This window comes from Xyrauchen texanus, chromosome 7 (genome assembly GCF_025860055.1).
Source record: "Xyrauchen texanus isolate HMW12.3.18 chromosome 7, RBS_HiC_50CHRs, whole genome shotgun sequence".
In the NCBI taxonomy this organism is placed as follows: domain Eukaryota; kingdom Metazoa; phylum Chordata; class Actinopteri; order Cypriniformes; family Catostomidae; genus Xyrauchen; species Xyrauchen texanus.
Window position 1 is genome coordinate 33,431,800 of NC_068282.1, and position 24,724 is coordinate 33,456,523.

The window sequence follows — 24,724 nt, forward strand, 5'->3', positions numbered from 1 at the left end:
CTGGCAGCTGCACTCATTCACTTCAGGCGTGTTAAAAACAGAAGAAAGGCATTTTGCTGAAGCATGCGCTAGCCAGTTTCTCAAAGTTGCAAATGAGCGGGAGATAACGGGCAAGGTCACAACTATAGGAACAGACAGCGTTCGCAATATGATTGCCACTGCAAGGAGTCTACCATTCGTGCATGTGCCATGTGTCGCACATGATACAAAGGGTGATCACAGTGGCTTTACGGGACAGCGGATTTGACAGCGTTTTAGCCAAGTGCCGTAAAATAGTCGGACACTTCAGACACAGTGCCGCAAACACAGCAGAGCTGAAAGCTCAGCAAGCCTCTCATGGACTAACAGAGTCCCTCGTCCAGGATGTACCGACACGCTGGAATTCAACTCTTGAAATGATAAGGCGGATTCAACACAACAAAGATCCACTGAAAGAAACACTGGCACAGCAGAAGCACAACTTGCCATGCTAACCTCAGCTGAATATGACAGGCTGGCAAAGTTGGAATTGTTGCTGAAGCCCTGCAGGTAATGTGATTTCTCTGTCTTCTCCAATTTTACTGATAAAAATAAGTCATTTGTAAGTCATCTAGACATAATTTAAGGCCTATACCCTAAATAGATGTCATCTGAATGAAAACTGTAATCATTAAGTCAATTGTGTGGTGCTGTTTGCACTGTAGGTACATCACTGAGCTCCTAGGTGGTGAAAAGTATGTACCCTGCTCCGTGGTGCTACCTGCACTGTCATCTCCTGCGTACAATGGATGTCTCAGATGTTGACCCTACATAGCGCGCTTCAAGGCTGCATTCATAAAGGACCTCAACGGGTGAAAGGAGAACGCAAAGATGGCCCTCCTACTGATGGGATCAGAGTCTGATGATGAGGTACTGTCCACAGATACATCTCTAGAGAGGTACAAGTCAGAGCCCTGTGTCAGCACAGAAATATGTCCTCTACAGTGGTGGTCATCACAAGCAGGTGCATATGGTAAGCTGGCCCATATTGCTAAAAGGTACTTGGCTACACCTGCCTCAACATTGCCGTGTGAGAGACTGTTCTCTTTGGCAGGCCACATTCTGCAGAAGAAGAGGTCAGCTCTATCATCTGAAAATGTGAACAAGCTAGTCTGCCTGAGCAACTGGTTGAAGAGTAGACCGTATTATTAGTTGACAGGAGGCATGTTGCACAGATGCACACTGTTTCAAGTAATTATCTTATACCAAGAATGTAGAGATTGTTCACTCCATCTCTTCACAGACGTTATGGCATTCCATTTCTAAAATAGGCCTACTTATTGTTGCATTAATTTGAGTTGATGTTACTATGCAACATTTTTACAGATAAGCTATGTGTGACTTTGTAGCAGACAGTTGTTGGTTTCTGCTAAATATGTCTGCAGTTCATATGGACGCCTCAACAAATGAAGAGAATGTTATTGAACACTTGTTACATAAATGTTAATGGTTGAGATAATAAAACTGAAGGATCTGTTTCTTTAAACCAGATTGTCATGCATTTATTTATTTCAACACTGCACGTTTACAAGTAAATCCTAGTATTTTAATTTGCGATTAATCGTGATTAATCACAGCCCATGACTATGAGTCAATTTTTTAATCGATTGACAGCACTAATATATAAATATATATATATATATATGTATATATCTATTTTTTTTTTTAGTTCTTTTTTGTATTCTCAAGTTGGACCACAGTGATGTTTGTTGGGGGTCGGGGTGGGGTTGTATGGGGCAGCTATTTGGCATATTTGGAGGGCTCTCAGGGAGGGGAAGTGGAGATAGATAGTCTCACGATATCAGCATGACTGAGTGGGAGGGTGAAATTAGTATAGAAGATGCCCCCACCACTTTTAAATCATTTGTGGCTAAACCAGGTTAAAACAATAAATGGCGACAAGACACTAACAATATGTAAGCACTGTAAGAAAATAATGACTTCCACAGCTGCTAGCACAAGCATTATGCAAAAACACAAACCACCACAGCTCTCAACTAAAATCAAACGACAGACAACGCTGACAAATGCCTTTGCATCTCAACTTCCACAGTCAAGTGCTAGAGCCAAGGAAAGAACGAGACATCAGCGTTTTCATTGCAGCTGATATAAGGCCATTTTCCGTGGTGGAAAATCTGGGATTTCAGTGGCGACTCCACACATTGGAACCGAAGAACACCATCCCGTCATGGGCACATTTTACTCACACGGTAGTCCCAAACTTCTACAAAGAGTCCAAGGTTGTACAGACCCTGAAAGAGGCAGAATGCACCGCCATAACCGATGGGTGGACTTCTAGGGGTATACAGAGATGTATCTCAATTACAGCCCACACAATCAATAGTGACTGGGAAATGGTAATGTACTGCAGACTCGCCCACTTTGAATCCCACACAGGGGCAAACATAGCCGTTTTACAAACAGCAGTCACTGACTGGGAGCTTAAAAAGGCCAAACCATGGCATTGATATTGTGACTGATAATGCACATAATATGGAAGTGGCTGTGTGCGAGGCAGGATTAACCGATAAACCGTGCTACCCAGGCTGGCCTCGGTGTAGTGCCTGTCACTAGTTTGCTCGGGCGGGTGAGACGTGTGGCTGCTTTTTTTTTTTCATCTGAGTTCAACAGTTACTGTGGCATTGATGTTCAAGCAACAATTGCCATCACACAAGTTAATCATGGATGTTGCCATGCGATGGAACAGCACCTTGGATATGCTGGATTGTTACCTGGAGCAACAGGCTGCCATAGCAGCAGCTCTCACCAACCCAGAGATAAGACAAAACATCTGAAACACACTGGACAGCTAAAATATAATTGATGCTGAAGACCTTGTGAAGTTGCTGAATCCTTTGAAGACAGCCACCACAGAGGAGAAGAGCCCCACAGTGTCTCTCATTGTGCCACTGAAGAGCATGATCGAACAGAACATGACACAAAACAATGGCAATTCCACCATCGTGGCCGACACGAAGAGAGCAATCCTCATTAATATTTCGGGCAGATACAGCGGGGATGCATACAACTCTCTGCTGAATAGCACAGTGCTGGACCCAAGGTTCTGGACTCTTAACACAGCTAAACCATAACCAGCGCAAAGCAGTCTTTCTGAGGGTACAGAAGAGGGCGAAACATTTGCAGCAAAACCAGGTATCAATCTATATAAATTGCTTTCCTCCTTTTGAGTGTGGATGTGTGTGCATTGAGAGGGAGAGTGGGGCTCTTTGCTGCTTATTAAGGTTAACGGCAGTGTTTCTGCTGTTCAAAGACCACAGCTGAGGAGAGGGGAGAAGAGGCAGCAGGTGGAGCTCACTATCTCACACACTGAGCCAGAACAGTCCAACAGAGGGATCGAGAGGGAAATTGAACTCTACAGAAGAGAGTCCTCGATCCCACTCCGTAGCTGCCCTCTGAAGTGGTGGAGAGAAAACTGCTCACAGTATCCTTTGCTGTCTCCACTTGCCAAAGCATACCTTTCCATCCCCGCTACGTCTGTTCCAAGTGAGCGTGTCTTTTCAACTGCAGGAGACATAGTTACTGCCCAAAAGGTCTCAACTGCAGCCAGAAAACATAGACATGCTTATATTCTTGAAAAAGAACATGACCATATTGTAGGCTGCGCTGTGTAGTTGTAACCATCTCTTAGCTCTGTATTATGCTTGAAGAAAAATTTGGTCAGTCTGTTTGCACTTTTTGTATTAGAGCACTACTTTGATTATGGTTGCACTTATTGTTTGCACATAAACAAATAAGACTAAGAAGAACCTAGTCTGTTATTTTTTTATTTTATACTGATATTTTTTGTTCAATTTGTTTATTCGATTAGATGTTAGAAGCTAATGCATATTCATGCATAGTTATAAGGTCTGAAGAGACTCATGTGAACTCATACAGGAGAGAAGCCAGTCAGTTGACTTTGGAGGCAAAACATTTTACAGTGCTTGCATACTGTCTTTTACTGCATATTAGGGCTGCACGATTTGGGGAAAATGTCATATTTTGATTATTGAGGCTAATATTGCGATATAATAAACAAATGGTAACATGAATCAACTTGCTTGTTTATCAAGGAAAAATGCACAAATAGATTTCTGATAATGCTGAAATGTGCATTTCTTAACTCAAACATACAAACTAGCAACAACAACCACTATAAATGAACAGTGTTTTCAAATTAAATTTATATTTTTACGAAATTAAATAACATTTTTGCATTACTGCAAACTTGTCATTTTCTCAATATTACACCTAAAAAAAATAAAGAATATCACATTTTCATGAAATAAGATTGTCCAAACAAACAGAGACATTTAAGCAAGATGTAACATATACTTTGTATAAACTCTTTTGAAAAGGAAACTGGATATAAAAGTGTGGTTCACTTGATCAAAACCACTACAACTTTTGATGTGTTTTTTTTTTTTAAATGACCAGCTGGTATTTCCAAATCCTCTTTCTAAAAAGTTCTACTTAAATCACTGATACCTCTTGTCCAGTGTTTGGATCATTTTCTGAAATATCACTTTTCTACTTTTCAATGTGCCGTTTCAGGTGCTGATATAAATTTGTCATGTTGCCACGGGATGTAGCAACGTTAATTATGCACAGTACCTCTCTCTGCTCAGCGTCGGTTATCTTAAAACCAAAATATTGCCATATAACCAGGGTTTTTCCAGGCTTAAAATGAGGCGGAGGTGGTACCATACTGATCAAAAAAGTGACGTTAAAAACACGTAAATGTTGGCTTTGCAATAATACACTACTAATGACATGGCAACTGAATACTAATGTTAATTTTGTCAGCTGTTTTTTTTATTTAATCAGTCTTAATCCTGTGTCAAATGTCCTTTTTTAGTTTATCACATTTAGTCAACCTTATCCTATTTCCATTTATTGTTTTTAGTCGTTTAAGTCTGGGCATTTTTTTATGTAGTTTTAGTCAATGAAAACTGTTGACATTTTAGTCATATTGATATTTTAGTCACTGAACACTGTAAACATTTTAGCCATAAGAGTATTATTGATAAGCATTTGTCAATCTTGTCTATCCAAAACCTACCTACCTACCTACATATCCATCTCTATCTATAAAATTGTTGTTGTAATTTTAGTGTTATTTTTCACACAAGATTGATCTTATGACGTTGCGAGCTGCAGACAGCGGGAGTGAGAGACGAGCGTTTCCGTGTTAGTGCGCATCAGGCGGCAGAACTTTAAATCTCTCCCGGTATTGATTCACGCTCCGAAAGGGTCTCTTCCGCAACTGGTTGAAGCAGCTCTGACCGCGAAGAGAATGACAATTTTGGAGTTTGTGCTCATTTACATGGCACGCTCCCATATTATTTGAAGCTTAATTAAGGATGAAATAAAGATATATCGCCATGCTGTTATATGTGTTTCTATCAGACACTCGAGCTGCAGTGCTCCTCTCATCTCGCATGTCATCATTATAGACTGGTCATCTTTTTATTAGCTGTGTAGAAAATGGGCAAACAGCTCTCAGAGAGAATGGGCTGTCACGTGCACACACGCACTTATTTATTTAATAAAATCACAGCATTTTGCCTTCATATAAATCGCACAGGCCAACATCGCGATATGATTAATCGTGCAGCACGAGTCTCCAGAATTTCTAACCAGTGATGCACCATAGTAATCACTCAGGTGGGAGTGGGACATTAACAGTAGTCAAGTTGAAATAGAAAACTCACTGTAGAAGTGGACAGTTAACAACAATTTCGCTATACCACCCCTAGCGGCAACGTTAAGAATGAACGCATTGTTGTGTTGCATTATGAATTGCAGTCGGACACCTTTCAAAACGCAGACATATGAAATTTAGCTTGCGTTGCGAGATGCATCTGCGCTTCACACACTTGCGTAGTATTTTTTGCCCCTTGGTCTCTTTAATTTATCACTGCCACAGTGCAAGTCTATGGGTGTCAAACCATTTAAAGTGCTCAACAATATGCCCCTCACAGTTTAAAAGAAAAAAAAAGTTTACCATCGATAAAAGCATTTAGATGTCCACTCCCTTTATGCTTCATTAGTGATTTTGCATAACTAACATAACAAAACCCCACAGAGTATAACTATTGTGTGTAGGTGTGTTTCTACTAGTTAATCAGCGTGTCATAATGATCTTCGATTGTGACAACAGAACTCATCATATATCCGCTTTGCATAAATGGCAATAAATGCTGACATAAAATTAACTTTTTTGTCATTTTCAGTTTGAGGCATTTTGCTGCAGTATATTATAGTTTTTATTTTATTACTGTTAATTAAATGTTTTCATAATGAAATAAATTGGCATGGTTAACATACTCAATTCATTATTATAAAAGAGTAACTAAAGTGTTTTAAGATAAATAAATGGAACAATAAAAAAAAAAAGCATTGCACTGGAGTCTTCAAGGATTCTGCTTTGCGGCCCCCAGGCTTTTCAAAGTTCAGCACCCTAACTAAAAACTTCATGGAGTCAGCAGTGTCTAAAGCTGCACTCTCTCACTTTCTATTGAAGGTGTAGTTTTAAAAAGAGCACTTACTGTTGCTTTAAAAGCCTTGTCTATGTTGACATCATCATCTTTCCAAACTCTAACAACCTAAACAAAAACAAGCAAACTTTAGATCTCAAAGTGTGTGGAATTTGAGTATTTCACCAAATCACAGCTTTACTCTTACTCACTTTGTCATCTGTAATGACCACGTATTCCTGGTTCAGTGTGTTAAATACAGCAGGGCAGGTTATGATCTGTCCCTGCTTCACCGTCCAGCTGCACAGAGGCTTCTGATCAGACACCTGGAAATATTAGGCAACATCATTTAGATAATACTACACATACAAAGTTCTAGTCGATTGATTATTCACATTTACACAAAGGATTCATATTATGTGGAACTATTGACTTTTAATAATACTTGCGTGTGGGAGACACTTCAAATGTGTTCTCGTTCTTCTGTTTACACGATAAATAACCTGATAAATAAATCTGTGACAAGGACGTGATCAACATCTCCGTCCAGCTCAATCCCCAGAATTCCTAACTCCTAACTAGGATCTCTTTGGATAACTTCAAGTGGCAAGATAAAAATCTTTGTGAATATGGGCCCTGATGTTTGGCCCTGTGAGTCCACACAGCGTACAACCCTCATACGGCGCTGCCATGTTTCTGTATGCTTCCCGTGATGTTTGATAAATAACAGACTTTAAATAAGCGGTGTCCCAAATGACACACTATACAGTAAATGTCCTATGCACTTCGTGGTGTATGATTTTTCAAATTGTATTATCATCTAGTGATCTCCAGTTCGTGAACGAATCATTGCTTTGAACCGGTTCTTTTTAGTGAACTAGTTGAACGAGTTACTCTCTTAACCGGTCTCTCAGATGTGCTTGACACCGATAGCCAGGAGTAATATCTGATCCTAGAACTGGTTATAGCTCAGGTCGCAACAGCTCGAGTCAACAGTACAATCACTTCTTTTGGAGGTGTCTGACATACTGAGAACGATGAGCTGCTGACATTGAGCATGTGTGTGATTAAGGGGCAAAATTTATGTTTCAGGTGTATTTTGCTATATATATATATATATATATATATAACAAAAAGAACCGTTAAGAATACCGTTGAAGTACCGGATCGATACGCAGTATCGGTAAGATACCATTAAAACCTTAACGATACCCATCCCTAGTTATGCCTGTGCTTCTCTTGGATGCTCTGAATATTGGATTACGTGTCTGGATTGCCCCTTAATTAAAGCTGCATTTGGATCTCAACCTTCGTGTCTCGGAGCAGTTCGTAACACCTGCTTCGTTTATTTAACATATTTGTTATACATTATTTATACAATATGTTTTTACATTATACATTTTTAATTTAAGTATACAAGTGCAGATTGGTCAAGTGTTCAATAAATGTATTTGTTGAGAAATTTTGTCTATCTTAAGTAATTATTTGTGTTACATTTTATTTTTCAAATAAAAGGTTCAAATAAGAGGTTAAAAACAAGCACATATCGGCCAAATTAAATCGGCCGATCCGGATTTCAAAAGATCGGCATCGGCCTGAAAAAACAAAAACAAAAACAATATCGGTCGACCTCTAAACCTCTGTCGCCGATTCCTCGAGTAATTTGAAAACGCTACAACTTATATGACAAGACAGACAGTTGTGTAATATGAATAGTACCACGATCCGACGTCTTTGAAAGTCGTGTAGTGTGTGTAGGAGGCATTAGGTTAAAAGCAGGTAAAAAAGCACTATATAAGTGCAGACCATTTACACCGGCTTAGATTAGCATTATATATTGTAACGTCATTAGGTGATGACGTAAATGAACTGGTGAATCGTTTTTTTTTTTAACCAGTTCGTTGAAACGAACAGTCCGAAAGAACCAGTTCGTGGAAAAGAATCGGAATTCCAATCACTAGTATCAAACTGATTTTTTTTTTTATTGAACTAAATCATGTACAAACAGCATGGCAACAATCATACATCATTGCAATATAACAATGAAATCAGGTGCAAAAGTGCATTGCAGGAAAAGATCAACTAAAATACATATATTAAATTAAACCAAAAAGATAGGGTTTGATTTTTAAATCATATTCTTCTATTATTTCAAAAGGTTTTTGTGCATTTTTACTTTTCATCATTTGCAGGGCCTTTGTGTAAGAAGGAAACGCATTGTGAAATACAGAAAACCTGGGTTTCACTTTCAAATATTTAGATTTGTGTATATAAAATTTCCCAAAAAGAAGGATGTCATTAACCAGAAAATCATCTTTGTTTCGGTTCATAACAAGTCCAAAGACAACGTCCTTATGAGAGAAAACTGCAAGAGCAGGAACCTTTGGGGAATGCCACTCATGTATGTCAAGCCATAAAGCATCTACATACAATGGAAAAATAAATGATCAGTAGTTTCAATCTCATCACAAAATACACAATTATTAGTTTCAATTCCAAATCTTTGTCGTACAAATTCACTGGACGGATAAACAGTTTAAAATATTGAAATGGATTTCCTTAGCTTTGGGGGTTAATGGCAATTTTTAATAATTTGTTCGTAACCTGTAAATTGTTTCTTTGAGCAAAAGTGTGGCATCAAGTTCATATAAAATACAAAAGAGAATAAAATATTATCAAACATATTTCTGATAGATTTGTTTGAAAATATAGTTTCTTTGAAATCATAACCTCCAATTAAAAGTGATGGGAGACACTTCTGGTGGGATTAGAATTTGAAAGGAATCCTTTGATTAGACATATAGAGTTGGGGATAGCTTTGATTATAGAATTAAATGTGTTCCAATTACAGATTATATCATATTTAAGACAAAAATTCTTATGAAATAAAACATCCTCTGCTATTGACTAAATGAAGCGCTGACCAGATACCTTTCTCCATCCAGTCCTTGTTATATAGTGATTTATTTCTTATTGTGATATATCTATTATTCCATATTGGGGTCTAATGTGGCGTGAAATTATGATTGTATAAAAGTTTCCAGTACAACAAGAGTTGCTGGTAAAACTGGGATAGTTTGATAGGGAGACGTTGGGGAGTGAAATCACATCCAAGTAAAAATGCAATCCCTCCCAATTTTTTTTTTTTAATTTCTCTGGGAATATGAAACCAAAGGTTATTATTGTTTAGAAAAGATTTTAACCAGTTCATTTTCAGGGTACTGTTTATGAAACAAGTCAATGGCTTGTAGACCCTCCCTCCTTGAAATCCTTAGTCAAATTTGCTCTATTAATGTAATGGACTTTCTCCAGATTGAATCAAAATTAATCTGATAATTTTTTTTATATCACTTTGTTTGTAATTGCCAATGAGTATGCAGGATAGATGCACCTTGATAAACTATCCATTTTAGTTACAAATATTCTTCCCAATAAACTAATATCTCTTAACCATGAGTTAAGTTTAGATTGGCACATATCAACAACTTTCCACAGATTCATATTTTCGTGTTCAATTGAGTCTTTGGAAATATATTCCTAAATATTTCACTGTGTTGAAGGGATGTTGTAGGCCTCAGTTAATTGACATTGATGAATTGGCATTAACTCACTTGTTCAGATTTAATTTTAAGCCAGGAGGCTTTAGAAAAGGCGTGAATCATTTGTAGAATTTTTGGAATTTCTGACAACTGCTTCATAAAAATGGTAGTGTCGTCAGCTAACTGGCTGATGATTACAGGTTGACCAAAAGCCTCTAATGGAGCCATGTTAGAATTTTTAACAAGGATGGCAAGCAGCTCTGTAGTCATTATAAAGAGAAAAGGGGATAAGGGGCAACCCTGTTTAACTCCACGTTTGATAGAGAATCTGGGTGATGTACCTCCTGTTAAGGAAATGGAACCATTAGAATTTTCAAAAAGAGATTCTATAATGCTTATAAATTTCTCTCCAAAACCAAATAAACTTCAACATTGGAAAATAAATGGGTGTTCAATTGAATCAAATGCCTTAGAAATCGAGAAATAAAATAAAACCATCATCATCTATAACATTACTATAATCTAAAATATCAAGCACTAAACGGATATTATTGTGGATGGATCTTCCTTTCAAAACCAGATTGAGAGTCGCTTATAATTTTATGTAGGAATTTTTTCAATCTGCAAGCATAAGTTACAATTTTGTAATCGGTGTTTAATAAGGTAATGGGTCTAAAGTTATCTACAATTTTTGGGGCCTTATCTGGTTTAGGGATTAAAGTTATTACACCTTGTTTCATAGTAGGGGGAATGTCAAATTATCTGTTGCTTCTTTTAACATGAGAAAAAGGGTCTTTTAATAAGTTCCAGAAGTGTTTATAGAAAGTGGCTGTAAAGCCGTCGCCACCTGGAGATTTGTTTAACGATAAGTTGTCTACAGCTTTATCCAGCTCAGAGGTAATATATCAGCATCACATAACACACACTCATCATCTATATGGGGAATTAGAGCTTTAATTTGGAAGAAGGATTCAGCATCCACCGAGGAAAAGTATAATTCTTTATAGAAAGAGATGGCTTCCTTTGCGATCAGAGATCGATCTGTAATTACATTGCCATTAATCAATAATGTTTTAATTGAAAGTCTCGCCTGCCTTCTTTTTTCAAGACGACAAAAATATGAAGTTATTCTTTCCACTTCCTCAATCCACTTTGCGCTGGATCTTATGAAGGCTCCTTCAGCTTTTCAAAGATACATATTATCCAGTTTAGATAGCAGAGATTGTAACTTCTGTTTATCGTTATCTGCGAGTGATGTCCTGTTATAATAGTTGTTTATAACTTTAATTGTGTCAATTTCTGTTAATTAGTGGTTTCTATTAAGTGATTTTCCAAAATGAATAGAGAATTCTCTCATTTTAAATTTAAGAAATTCCCATTTGACAATAAAGGATGTTATAGAAATATCATTCATAACGCTACAGATTATATTTTTAATACCCTCGTGGAATGATTGGTATTTTAATAAATTAGAATTGAATTTCCAATACCCTTTATTATTGAAGCTAACATCAGAAGGTTTAAGAACCAACTTAATAAAAGAGTGATCTGTGAGAGGAGCAGCTGACATACAACAGTCAGAAACCAAATTTATCACAGAAAAAGAGATCAACCAGAAATCTATTCTTGACTTCGCTGCATTATTTGGTTTAAACCAAGAATATTGCTTGGAGTCTGGATATTTGGTGCGCCAGGGATCCAATAAGTTTTGCATGCCACAGAAATCAGATAGGGTAGGGTTTATAAGAGCTATGATGACATTTAGGAGGGGATCTAACAAGCCATTCGTCGTTTACAATGTTAAAGTCGCCACCCATAATTACGTTAACAGTAGTATTTTGTAAGTAGGAGCTTAAGGTCATCAATAACATTGGAAACATCTGAAATCAATTGTCTGTTTTGAACTAGAATATTAAAACCATAAACATTTATCAGAAAAATATATTGATCGTCAAAGTTCAAAACACAAATTAACCAGTGACCGTTACTACTACCCCTAGAAGTCACACATTTACCGGGTGAATTGCAAAACAGAATTGCCAACCCTGCAGATTTAGATGAAACGTTATCAAAAAATTATTTTGTCCCCCCAATTGGTTTACCCAGAATTTCTCATCCTCAGGTTTTGAATGCGTTTCTTGTAACAAAATAAAGTTGGCTTTTTTGGCCTTACAAAACAAAAATATTGACTCTCTTTAATATTGTCTCTTCAGCCCCTAGCATTAAGTGAAATACAAGAGAAAAAAATTATTCATAACAAAACAGACTATATAAAATTAAGAAATAAGCCTGAAAAAAGGCAAAGTCCCTTCATTATACAGTAATTGCATATATGCCATCCATTCTGACTTCTAACAAACAAACCAAAGGCCTTTTCAATACTTAACCCAACAGGCACTCGTTAGATAACCTAAATCCGAAGTCATTCTCTGTCCATTGTTGTACCCAGCGCCACCTCTGTAGTATGCACGTTTTCCAGCTGCTCTCGCCTGTTGTATCTTTGGCCACAACGCTGCCCGCATCTCCTTATCAGCCTAACAGAGATCTTCGAGGAAGCCGATTCCAAGATCTTTGCAGATGTTGAGATCCTTGGTCATCCACCACAATGAATCTCTGTGTATTCTCTGAGTGAATTGAATGATGACGTGCATTGTTTTCTTCATGTCTGCCCACACGATGAACCTAATCCACGATGTGGTTGATTTTTGGGGACCATGAAGGGGAGATTTACATCAGCAAATCAGCTACCACCTCACGTATATCTTCACCATCCTTTTCTTTTAATCCACGAATCCTAAGATTCCAACGGCGCTTGTACCGTTCGAGTTCTAAGACACGTTCCATTAGCTCTGCATTGTCTTTAAAGCCAACATATCTCAATCAGTAGTTTGTAACTGGGATTTGCATTCTTTAATTTCTGCCACATTGAACTCGACAGTCTTAACTCATGCTAGCTAGCATGAGTGTTTTGCTGTAGCTGGGTGCCAAATGAATCCACTTTGTCAGTTAGATGCTTAATAGCATCCAAGATGGCATTCATACCTTCTTTCCCCTCTGATCAAAAAAAAAAAAAAAAGGCAAATTGATATCAAAACCCAAATAAAAACTGGGACAAGCCAATAGAGCTCAGAACATGAGGTGCACCTGATCCGCCATCTTGCCCTCCTTCACTAAACACATTTTTACAACATGGAAGCGTTCGCCGTAGAACATGGGGGGGTGGCGGGGAGAGCAGACTACACAAATCAGTCCAGATGCACTCTAAACTTTCACAGTTTATTGTATGTAGATCCCAAAGTATTAGGGAATTATATATATAAAAAAATAATTAAAATTAAAAAAAAAAAAAAAAGTACATTCAGAAGCATGTACCATTGTGGAATAAACGAAGGCGGAGCTCTTTAAAGGAAACATCCCGGCATTACATCTTAACACTAGAACTACCGGAATTCTATAACTACTAGAATGGCCATAGCGGTCATTTTGACCGTTCATACTAGACTGTACCAAATGTCATTTTTTTCCATGTCAAATTTACATTCAAAATTTCTATTGAGGTTTTAGAATGAAGCTTCTAATGTCTGTCGTCATGTTTTATGATGTCGTCACCCTAAAAAATTTAAAAATCCTCTAACAAAATCCTCAATTTGAATAAAATAGAATAATATGGATTAAATGGAGCACGGAGCGCCAAGCGAACGCAAATAGGCCAACATAATACGATATTTTTTGTAATATATAATAGTGATAGACTATACAAATATATATAAGCTGCTAGACTGCCCCGGAAGGTGCATGTCTCGCTTTGTGTTCAGCAAGTTTTTTTCACCAGAGTGAAAATGTTTTTGAAAGTCTAAACGCCAACAAACATGGATTGAGGCAGAATATTTCGTTAGATAAAAACATGGTGAATTTTGGAAATTACTACATCTTTTTTCAAAACATGTTGACTTTTGGACTTTACAACACTCTGGAGTTTTTGGCAATGTTTGGACAACACAAATCGGAAACAATTTATGCGGCCACCACTGGAATCAAAACCCATGAATAAATTAATCTTTTATATTAATAATAAACACCAGAACACGAAATTTAAATTCTAATGAATGTGAAAATGTATTAGTTCATCGACATCCACAGAACTTGCTATTGTAGTAATTACAGATGCAAATGTAATTTTCGGCCGAAAGAGAAAAAAGGCCGAAAATATATACCTCCTCGCCCCTCAGTGCTCTGATTTCACTCTGGATCGATCTAGCCCTTATCAAGGCGCTACCAAACAAAGGCCGATCATGTCAGCGGTGTGGAAATTCTTCAAAGTTTCTGATAAGGACATCACATTTGCGATCTGCAGTGTTTTTTCAGCAGAACTTTCAAGAGATATATATATATATATATATATATATATACACACACACACACACACACAGTACAGCAAGAGATTCTACAGGAAAGCGCCCCGATCCACAGCAGTGCCACAACTAGCGCAGCTACAACACAACTTGAGACATATCTAGCTGAACTACGCCAGAAGCTACAATCCCCTTGACTACGGTCGCATAAACAAAGACCGCTTTCCTTTGCTTGCGCGGATTGCGCACAGGTATTTATCTGCCCAAGCACCAGCACAGAGAGTGACAGACTGTTCTGTGCAGAATCTCATGTTCTTGATGAGCTTTCTGACAGGAGAGACTGTCAGAAAGTTTAGCAACTTTTGTTCTTGAAGAGAAACCGGTCACTTGTAGTTAAATAGAAAGCGGTCCAATTTGATGTATATAGCAATTACATTACACTTGTTCTTCACTTGAGGATACAGCAGTCGTTTACAGTTGAGGTTGGATTTAGTTCAATTACTGCTGTTTTGCACAATAATGTTCACTTAAAGTGTAAATACATTTACATAAACAGAATAGAGCACTGATCTATATATATATATAGATCAGTGGAATAGAGGCCCTCTGCCATTCTGTGTTCTGCCTTTTTGTTTCAATTAAAATTACTGTTGCATATTTAAACTTTTTCAAAGATGCTAGCTAAGTTCATTACTTGACTGTTGTTTTGCATATAATAGTTTTCTAAAACTTTACATTATTTGGATAATTGTTAATAAAATCTGTAAAATTAGATTTTTACAGAACTGAATGAAGAATAATATTTAATAATGTTTTAATATATTTTTTGTCCAATATTGGTGTGTTCCTTTCAATAAAAGTGTGATTTATTTTATTGGTTTGTAGTTTTTCAATTCAGATTCATTAAATTCATGAAATTAATGAAAACGTATAATATTAATACAATTATACAGAAAAAAATATTTTTTTTTCTTTCTTAAATAGGTAAAAAAATAAAAATAAAAAAAGGAAATTTCGGTTTCGGTTAAGTGCATCCTGGATTTTCGGTTTCGGCCCAGAATTTTAATTTCGGTGCATCCCTAGTAATGATATTAAAAAAACGGAATGTACTTGGCACAGACATAATCATCAGCCAACTAGCAGATGACAACAATATTCTTAAAAGATAGATACCAAATTTCAAGGCCTAACATTAAACTTAAAAAAGTGTGAATTGATGGCTGTACACGACACTTCACTGAAAGACATCTGTAATATCCCTATTAAATCAGAAATTAAATACGTGGGGATTTACCTTTCCAAGGACCAAAAACAAAGCCAAGTTCTGAATGTAGAAAAAAAAATTAAAGAATGCAAGTCAAGACTAAATATATGGCTACAGAGGGACCCATCAATACTAGGTCGAATTTACCTAGCTAAAATAGATATTTTTACCCAGCCTATTCCAATGCCATTCCAAACAAATTGATTAAATCTATCAACCAAATCAACCTAAATTTAATTTGGAGAAACAGACCACATTATATGAAGAAAAGCAGTATGGTTAAAGACACAAAGGATGGAGGACTAAAAGTTACTGATTTTGACTGCCTTAATGGAACCTTAAAAATAAATTGGTTAAAATCTTGGATCAAACACAGCAACTCCTTCTGATATTGTATTCCAAAGACCTTATTCAAGAAAATTGGAGGATTAGAATTTCTTCTTAGAGCAGACTTTAATGTTGACAAATTACCTATAACATTGTCAGAGTTTCACAGACAAATACTCTTGTATTGGAAAATGTTGTGTGTACATAACTTCTCACCCCACATATCTGTACTCTGGAACAACAGATATGTTTTGCACAGCAACAGATCTCTGTTCTTTAAAGATTGGTATGGGAGAAATATATGGTCCATAGCCGACTTAATGGATACCAACGGACCTATTTTTAATTATGAACAATTTTGCATCAAATATAATTTCAAACCCTTAAAATCAGACTTTACTAAATTACATAGAGCACTACCCCAAGAATATGTCTTTCTAACAAGAAATATTTTGGCATATCATCCAATACAACCACAATTGGCCTCACTGTCAATTCAAGGGATCTTTGTTCTGGATAGAAAATGCACTAATCACTTTATTAGAAATTGTTTTACTGAATACCTTTACCCTGAAAGGCAAAATAAAAATAACATCCTACAAAAATTTGATAAAGATTCAATTACTAAACTAAGAACAATGTATCTAACACTCCCTATACCCCCCAAAGTGAAAGAAAAACACTTCAAAAGTAATGAACAACATTTACCCCTCTAAAGAATTACTTAGACTTCGCTTTGATATAAATGATAACACATGTACATTCTGTGAAAATTATATTGAAACTACGGACCATGTATTTTTCTCATGTAGTGATACAGACATTTTGGTGTGATATACATAAATAGGTTAAGCAACAGAGGTCTTCATTCCCAACCTCTATCTCCAGAGACGATATAACATTTGGATTGATATTGCAAAGCAAGGGTGATGAGCTCTGTAGTAATACAATTGTATGTCTAGCTAAATTTTTCATTCACAAACGTAGAATTGTGAGATCATCTCCCAAATTTGTATTTTTTTTTTCAATTAATTTAAATTATATATAAAATCCTTAAACTCTGAAAGGTCCTAAAGCACAAAAAATATATGATACACTAAAACACTTCCCAACTGAGGTAAATAGCTGAACAAAGACTGAATTCTTCCCTTATGTTATACTTTCCTACCGTTTAATTATTTGAATGTTTCTCTTTACTTTTATAAATCATCCTTTTTTTTGTTACCAAGACTACATATATATTTCCTATATTTGTATTAAGAGCTGCTCTCTCTGGCTATATTTCTCTGCATCCTATTTGAAGAAACTGATTTTATGCAGCCATGTTTGTTTGTAAATTTTGATATTTTCAATAATAAAAAATAAAAAAATTCAAAAACGAAAGAAGGCCATAAAATAAAAAAAGAACAGTTGACGGAAGTGATGTTTCAAACACGAGCGTTGTGTTTCCGCTAGCTTTAGCGCACGATCCACCCTCAGTTCAACACATATCTAAATAATGTACATATTCACACAGCATGGTATAATGGTAAAGCGTTTAACTAACTTTTGTAAGGTGCTGTCTTCACAGAAGTTTCACTAGATGTTATATTCATTATTAACAATTGTTTTGCCAGATGACAATCGCTGCCGGTCACTCCACCCCATCCGCTATGTACGGCAAGCCACGTGCACGAAGTGACCAACATGCCACACAAATTTTTGACGATTTAAAAAGTAATCTTTGTGTTGTTGTTGTTGTTTTAAGTGGTTTTATACATAACTTGCTGTATAATGTTTAATATTTGTATATCAAATATATAATATTGACGTTTGCTGAATACAGAAAGTAATAAATAAAAGAACTCCCCAGCAGCGCATCACTAGACAGACCGTTTTTTTCTGAATCATTTTACCTTGTAAACGGTGACAGATCTTGAGGAGTCTGTGACTAGGACATGATCGACATCTCCGTCCAGTTCAATCCCCAAAATTCCCGAAAACAAGGGGTTTTGTGTTGGTACGAGTCCACACAGCGTATAACCCTCATAAAGCTCTGCCATGTTTCTGCACGACTGGCGCGATTTCTACTATCGCGAGATTACACAGTCCCACCGTAGAAGCAGAAAAGAGAGAATCGTTCCCAGACAATCGTTTCAACACTGCCTCACTATGGTTTGGAGTACGGATCAAGCCCATATTCACACAGGATTGTATCTTACACACTAGTAGTCCAAAGAGTTCATATTTAAGAGTTTTTGCTTACAACCTATTCACAAAACTGCTAAATAATTCAACTCGGTTCCATACGGTGGTGCAATGCTTCCATGTGCTTATAATTCTGTTTACTCAGTTTTGTAGTTAAAGCTATATATTTTAGCGTAATAAAGATAGATTTTATATTATATATAATGTATCGTACAGTTCTTATGGTAATTTCCCACTTTGTCCATTCGTCGACGGTAGCAGCAGCTTTGCTCTGTAATTAACAGCAAATAAATATACGGTAGGCATTACAATGGCAGTTATTTGAAATAGTTTATCTTTATTTTCTTCTCAGTTTAAGACTAAGACATTTAACAAGCTTTAAGCCATCTCGACAGGATCGGCACTACGTCGGCATCTTAAACATCATGGCCCGTATTCACAAACATTTGTATCTTAACACTTGAAGTTCTCCAAAGAGTTCCTAGCAAGTAGTTGTTTGCTTAAAACGTATTCACAACTGCAAAGAGCAAGTTTTACTAAGGACATCTTAAAATAAGAGTAAGCCCCGTTCACACTGAACAAACTTCGATTTTGTCGCTAGATGTCGCTAGTCTCTGTATTGCTGTCGCTAGTGGCCGTTCCTACTATTGCATTGGCAAAACTGGCTCAAAGATGAGCTAGATTGCCAGTAAAAAAATCTATCGCTTATTTGACAAGGAATCATTTGTTTTGACTCTAATAATGAACATTCTGAAGGGGAGAGTACATTTATATAAACTACAGCTGTGCTCAATGCATCCTATCATGAACAAGACAAACAATCTATTAATGTATGCATAAAACTCACTAACAATGTCGACAATTTCTGGTACATTTTCCAATTTGATAATAAATCAGTTTACTTGCCATTACAAATTAGCATTCTGGACGGGAAAGTGTTATAAGCTGCATCGATACAAAATGCATTATATCAACACAAAGATCGATCTTTCAATGTATCAATCAAACTCGCTCAGAATGCTGACAATTTCTGCCAGTTGTCCATGCATCACTGTCGTGAGAAATAGGCCTAAGATGGAACGATGTGACCTTTAATGCTGATGCTTGCTTATCTGCTTTTTATGTTTTTGGCACTGTCTTGAGCAAAAAATTTATTTGAAAAGAATGTAGCCTACTTCTGTAAGAGGAAACTACCCCATATATGGAGGATTGAGAAACTTCGAGGTGGGGGGTGTAACCAGTCTTGTGTGAGAAGAACCATATAAACCCCTTGCTTGCTTTTAATAAATTGAAGAAGTGCTTGTGACATTCTGTGTCCGTGTATTTCTTCCCACTGGGGAATTCATCGAGACACCCCTCGCTGCAGCCTGTAGCACGATGACGTACCTGGATGGTCCAATACGTACTGGATAGTTAATTTTACAACATTTTAAATCACATGATTTTAAACCTAACTTTAAACCAGAAGTATATTTTTTTATTTCAGTGTCTGCAGGACATGTACGTACATTAAAAACAAAACAAAAAAACAACAACTGATTTTAAGTTTAATATACAAACTGATCACAGCAGTCAGATCAAGCGCTTGTCACTAAAGTGACCATTTATATTTATAAATAGTTGTCCTTTGGGCTCAGGGCCGGCGCTACCTATAGGCGAACTAGGCAGTTGCCTAGGGCCTCGGCCTTGGAGGCAGGGCCTCCAAAACATACACATGCTTATCCACCAATCAAGAGCAGCAAAATACTATGCTGTTTGTCCATTGGATATAACAATTGTCATTCACCTGTAGTTAAACCAATTAATATCACCGTTTACATGCGAGTCACTCCCAACCTCAGAATTTATGAATGAAGAGATTGTAGATGAATAAAATCCAACTATTCTGCAAATTTATCTGATGGCGCAGAAACAAACTCATCCTTCAGAGGATGCTAAGCGTAAAGCTAAGCAGGCACGCAAAGAAATTGCAGTGATTGTAATGTATTGTAAAAAATAAACTGATTCTAACGATCAGCGTCATTTTTAGATAGATCATTTGACGGTTATTTCCAGTTCAAAAGAGAGCGAGCACCGTTGATGGACTGAATTCGCTTCTGACACTTTGAATCCGAGCGTATGTAGCTACAATGCAGACTTTTGTTAGAAAAAAGAAATAAGTTCTAAATGAACCGTCCGAAAGAGTCTGATTCGCGGAAATGAATCGGACTTCCAGTCACTGTTGGAGAGATAGAGGCGAATTCATGATTAACTGTTGAACTGAATCTTACAAAGGAGTCGATTCTCCTCGATGGAATCGATTACAACCTGTGGAATAGAATCTTGATTCCTAACGCCTCTGAATCAAGGAATCGATTCTTTTAGAATCGATTTCCAGCCCTAGTCAGGAGCTGACTCGCAAAATACTACAGAAAAAGTCAAGTTTGTCAGTCAAAGAGCAAACGCACTATACTAAAGCATTGTTTATTAGGTTTTAAAACAGTCTGTATATCTTCTAAAATGCAGATGTTTAGCCTACATTAACTGCTCTAGTCTATCATAATAGACCATAGACCATAATAGACTTCATTTTTTTCATTTTCCAATCATAAATACTGTTGCAATATTTATTGAAAATAAGTATGCAATCTTAAGCATATGAATAAGCACACAATTACAGCTGACGAAATTAACTTCCACTAGCAGCTGATTTGTGTATCATAAGGTATTTCTCTACAATATACCTAATTTGACTATATATAGTCTATCAAAAACAAAACTGTTCATTATCCCAAATAGTGGGTTAGTGTGTTACCATAAATAAATTACTGAACAAATTACTGCAAAAAACTTCCTGACTGCTTAAAAAAAAAAAGATGACTTTTCAGATGATTTTTTTTTTGTTTACCTTAATTAAAGTTACATTAATATGCACATTTAAGTAAAAATATAAAAATACTGATAACAGGTTTTGTATAAATAAAATGGTTAGGAATCAAATTTGTTATCAAGCCTTTTTTATTAAATGATGTTTTATTAACAAAGTTCGGGAGGAGCACATTCAGATAATCACCGAGTTAAGAGGTATATGTACTGCAGACTTACCTCTGTTCATTGACAGTTTATCAGCATCCCTCCACCACCCCCATCTCCTCACTTTGATTTTTAATAATCTCTTATTGGATGTAAACAACACAATCCAAAATACAATGCAATCCAATGTAATACTGTGTAAATCTGGCCAAAATTCAGAGCCTGGAGCCCTCCCCTGGACAGCATGCCAAATACGCATAATCTTTACTCTATTTAATTTGATGTAAGTGTGAACTCGTGAATTCTGAAAGGTGGAGGGGAGGAGGGCATGGCGGGGGGCCTCCAACATACATTTTGCCTAGGGCCTCCAAATGTCTAGAACCGGCCCTGTTTGGGCTATAGTGATTGCCGTCACTGATGAAGCAGTCTGCTGAGCAGTAATCTTCAAAGTCTTTGGTCGAGTAAAAGGCACGAAGGATTCCTTTCCTTCCATCTCCAACATAGCCTGGCGGGAAGTCTTTAAATAAGTCCCCACAACAAAGCAACAGCGTTTTTTTTAAATTTTATTAAGATTCAAACAAACAAAGTCAATGTACAGTCAAAACTACAATAATACATATATAAAGAGAAAAACAAAACAGCCAGGGGGGAAGGCTAAACATCATGTAAATATATTGAAGGACTCACATATAAAAACAGTTTTAATTTAACAAAGCGTAACAGCGTCCAGTATGTATTGGACCATCCAGCTACGTCATCGTGCTACAGGCTGCAGCGAGGACCTCTTGAATTCATCTCCTGATCGAAGAGTGACAGCGAGGAAGGCAGAATGAAGCATCCGAATCGTATTTTACATCCTGGTGTCAGAAGCGGGATATCTCCGGACAGTTAAGATATTTTTATAATTTATCTGCCTGTCTGTGAGATATTGTATATTGAAATATTGTTATAAATTATTCTCTTTGTATCTCTACGATGGTCAGGATCTGTCTGTGACACAACTGCGGGTGTGTGTCACTAGTTACAGAACGATAATTCACAAAAAACGCGGTCAGGTCTCACGAGAGATGAGTATCTTTGTTGTTGAAGACTGTTAAAAGGGCCAGTCCTGTGGATGAAGTAGCCGAATTGTCTAACATGCACACTCTACCGGGAATAAAAATGGAAGAATAAGCCAAATCCATGAAATTAAGATCACAAGAAAAAGGGAAAGATGGTAAGATAATGTTAAAAGGAACACTAGATTTTAAATGGGCTAACCCACAGACGTTCTACTCAAATAATCAGAACGTAAACAAGATCTTTTGCCAGATTTGTGCAAAATGCATGCTTTTGTAATCATACCACTCTCCATTTTGTTTACTGGGCTGAGATCTATTGCATAAAATTGGTGCACAAATAGTTTCTGAAAATGCTTCTCTGCAACTCATGTTTCCTGCTGTGTATTCAGTCACTGTGCCTACAGGAGTTGTGGCGAGAAAGTATGGAGGCTGATGAAGCAATAATTAACCCCAGACTATAGGCTCAGCACAAAGACAAAGCTGGCCTTATAGATGTTAAACCATATACAGCTAAATTAGCTGTAACCACTCCAGTATACTGTAAGCAATATCCACTATCGATTGAAAAGGAAGAACGTATTAGGCCGATCACTAAGCAATTGATTGACTCACCATACAATACTCCAATAAATCCTGTGAGAAATGCTAACAGAACTTGGATATTGACACAAGAATGATTTAATTGAACCACTTTCTCCAATAGTCCCAGATGTATAAACGGTTATTAATTCAATACCATCAACACATGGTCATTTTACTGTTTCGCCTGTGACCCAACCATTGTTCACATTCACCTACGGGGGACAACAATATATATAAATGAGATTGCCACAAGGGTACAGAGATTCGCCGGCTGTCTTCTCAGCTGTTGTGCACTGTACATTAAAGGATGTGAAACTGCCACCTGACACTTGCCTGTTGCAGTATGCCGACAACATCATAGTTACTGCTGAATCATCAGAGGATTGTAGAAAAGCATTGATTTTTAATTGAAGCTACAATGGGTCAAACAAAAGGTTGAATACCTTCAACGTGTGCTAACAAAGGGGACTGTACAGTATGTCTGCAGATCAAATAAAGTCAATTTTGCAAACTGAACAATGATGATGCAATCCAACGGACTATGGAAATGGACTTGGCATTTTAACATCTGACGTAATGCCTTGGGAAACCACCAGTGCTGCACTGTAAAACTTTTCGCTGTAAATTTACAGTACAATACTGGCAGCTGGGTTGACAGCCACTTACTGTATTTTTATAGGACTACTACTGTAATCAACATTTACAGTACATTACTGTTATTACCAAATACAGTATCCTGCTGTAATATCATGTAATTTTACAGTATTAAACTGTGTTGCCTACAGCAATATATTGTATTTTTACAAGGGAATACTGTAATTACTGCTTTTCATACTGTATATTTAGATTAAATTATTTTTCATTAAATAATTAAAAATACAATACTTGTTATTTTTCACAAAATTACTGGCAATATGAAATGGAAACAATACACTTGAGTTTTAAAATAAATATGTTTTTAAAGCAACACTGAAATGTCAGCTGCAATGTTTTATAAAAACATTTAAAATGCAATTAACCGTTAACAATTTTCAGTATAGTACTCTTATTTACTTTTCAAGGTTCTTACAAATGTGAATAGATAGTACAAGTGAATTGAGAATGGATAATTGTTTCAGAAATATATTTTAAAATGACCCAGAAACTGAAACAAAAAAAAAAAAAAGAAAAACACACTACACTGACAAGTTATAACTCTCACCTGCCTTGTGCTTTAAAACATCCTCCCAGTATGGGTACAGCAAGTTGAAGGAAACATTAGAGCCAGTAGTGTTTTCTAGTGTAAACATTACAGGACAACTGGCATCTTTAACCTTCAACAGTTCAACAGACTAAAACAAAAAAAAAAGCAAGATCTAAACAAAATCCCATTCAAAGTCCATTCGTTTTCGCAGAAGTGAGGCAACGTGTGGGTTCACAGTACTGTTCTTTTTTTGCACTTGTCAGACATCTTGGAAGTCACATTCCCTTTCTTGGTTTTTGAGACACGTTCAGGTTGATGTCGATAAAGAGCCTAAAAGGCGAAAGAGAGAGCCAAGTGAATATTATGTATATGTACAAAACATGGATCCAAACACAAACATCCAATTTAGTTTTTATCAAACTATATTATGCATCCAAACAGGTCATCTATTTTTAGGTAACTCTCAGGTAATCAATTACAGTATTAATAAAAAATGCAATATCATTTTAGATGTGATAATATTGAATAATGCGATAAATCATATGTGGTGTCTGCAAGTATAGACCATAATATCACATGCAGAATTTTACTGTTTGCTGAATAATGTTTCAAATACTCACACTTTTACACATTTATTATGGAAAACAACCTCTTGTGGCTGTTAAACTTTTGGAAGTCAGGTTGCCAAATTTAAAGTTTACTGTATGTCTTTGCTGTCTC

At 36.6% G+C, this 24,724-nt stretch overlaps 1 protein-coding gene across 2 annotated transcripts in view; it reads right to left on the reverse strand.

Annotated features, from left to right (window-relative positions):
* The window catches only part of nol11 (nucleolar protein 11), a 104,096-nt gene extending 86,074 nt beyond the window's left edge, over positions 1–18,022 (reverse strand). For both annotated transcript variants that reach the window (XM_052130073.1, XM_052130072.1), the window contains exons 1-3: positions 17,875–18,022; positions 6,710–6,823; positions 6,570–6,626 (exon numbers count right to left, since the gene is read on the reverse strand). In XM_052130073.1, coding sequence (XP_051986033.1) covers positions 6,570–6,626; positions 6,710–6,823; positions 17,875–18,021 — 318 coding nt within the window. In that variant the 5' untranslated portion in view covers position 18,022. The remainder of the gene's footprint in view (positions 1–6,569; positions 6,627–6,709; positions 6,824–17,874) is intronic.
* Positions 18,023–24,724: the final 6,702 nt, after the last annotated feature.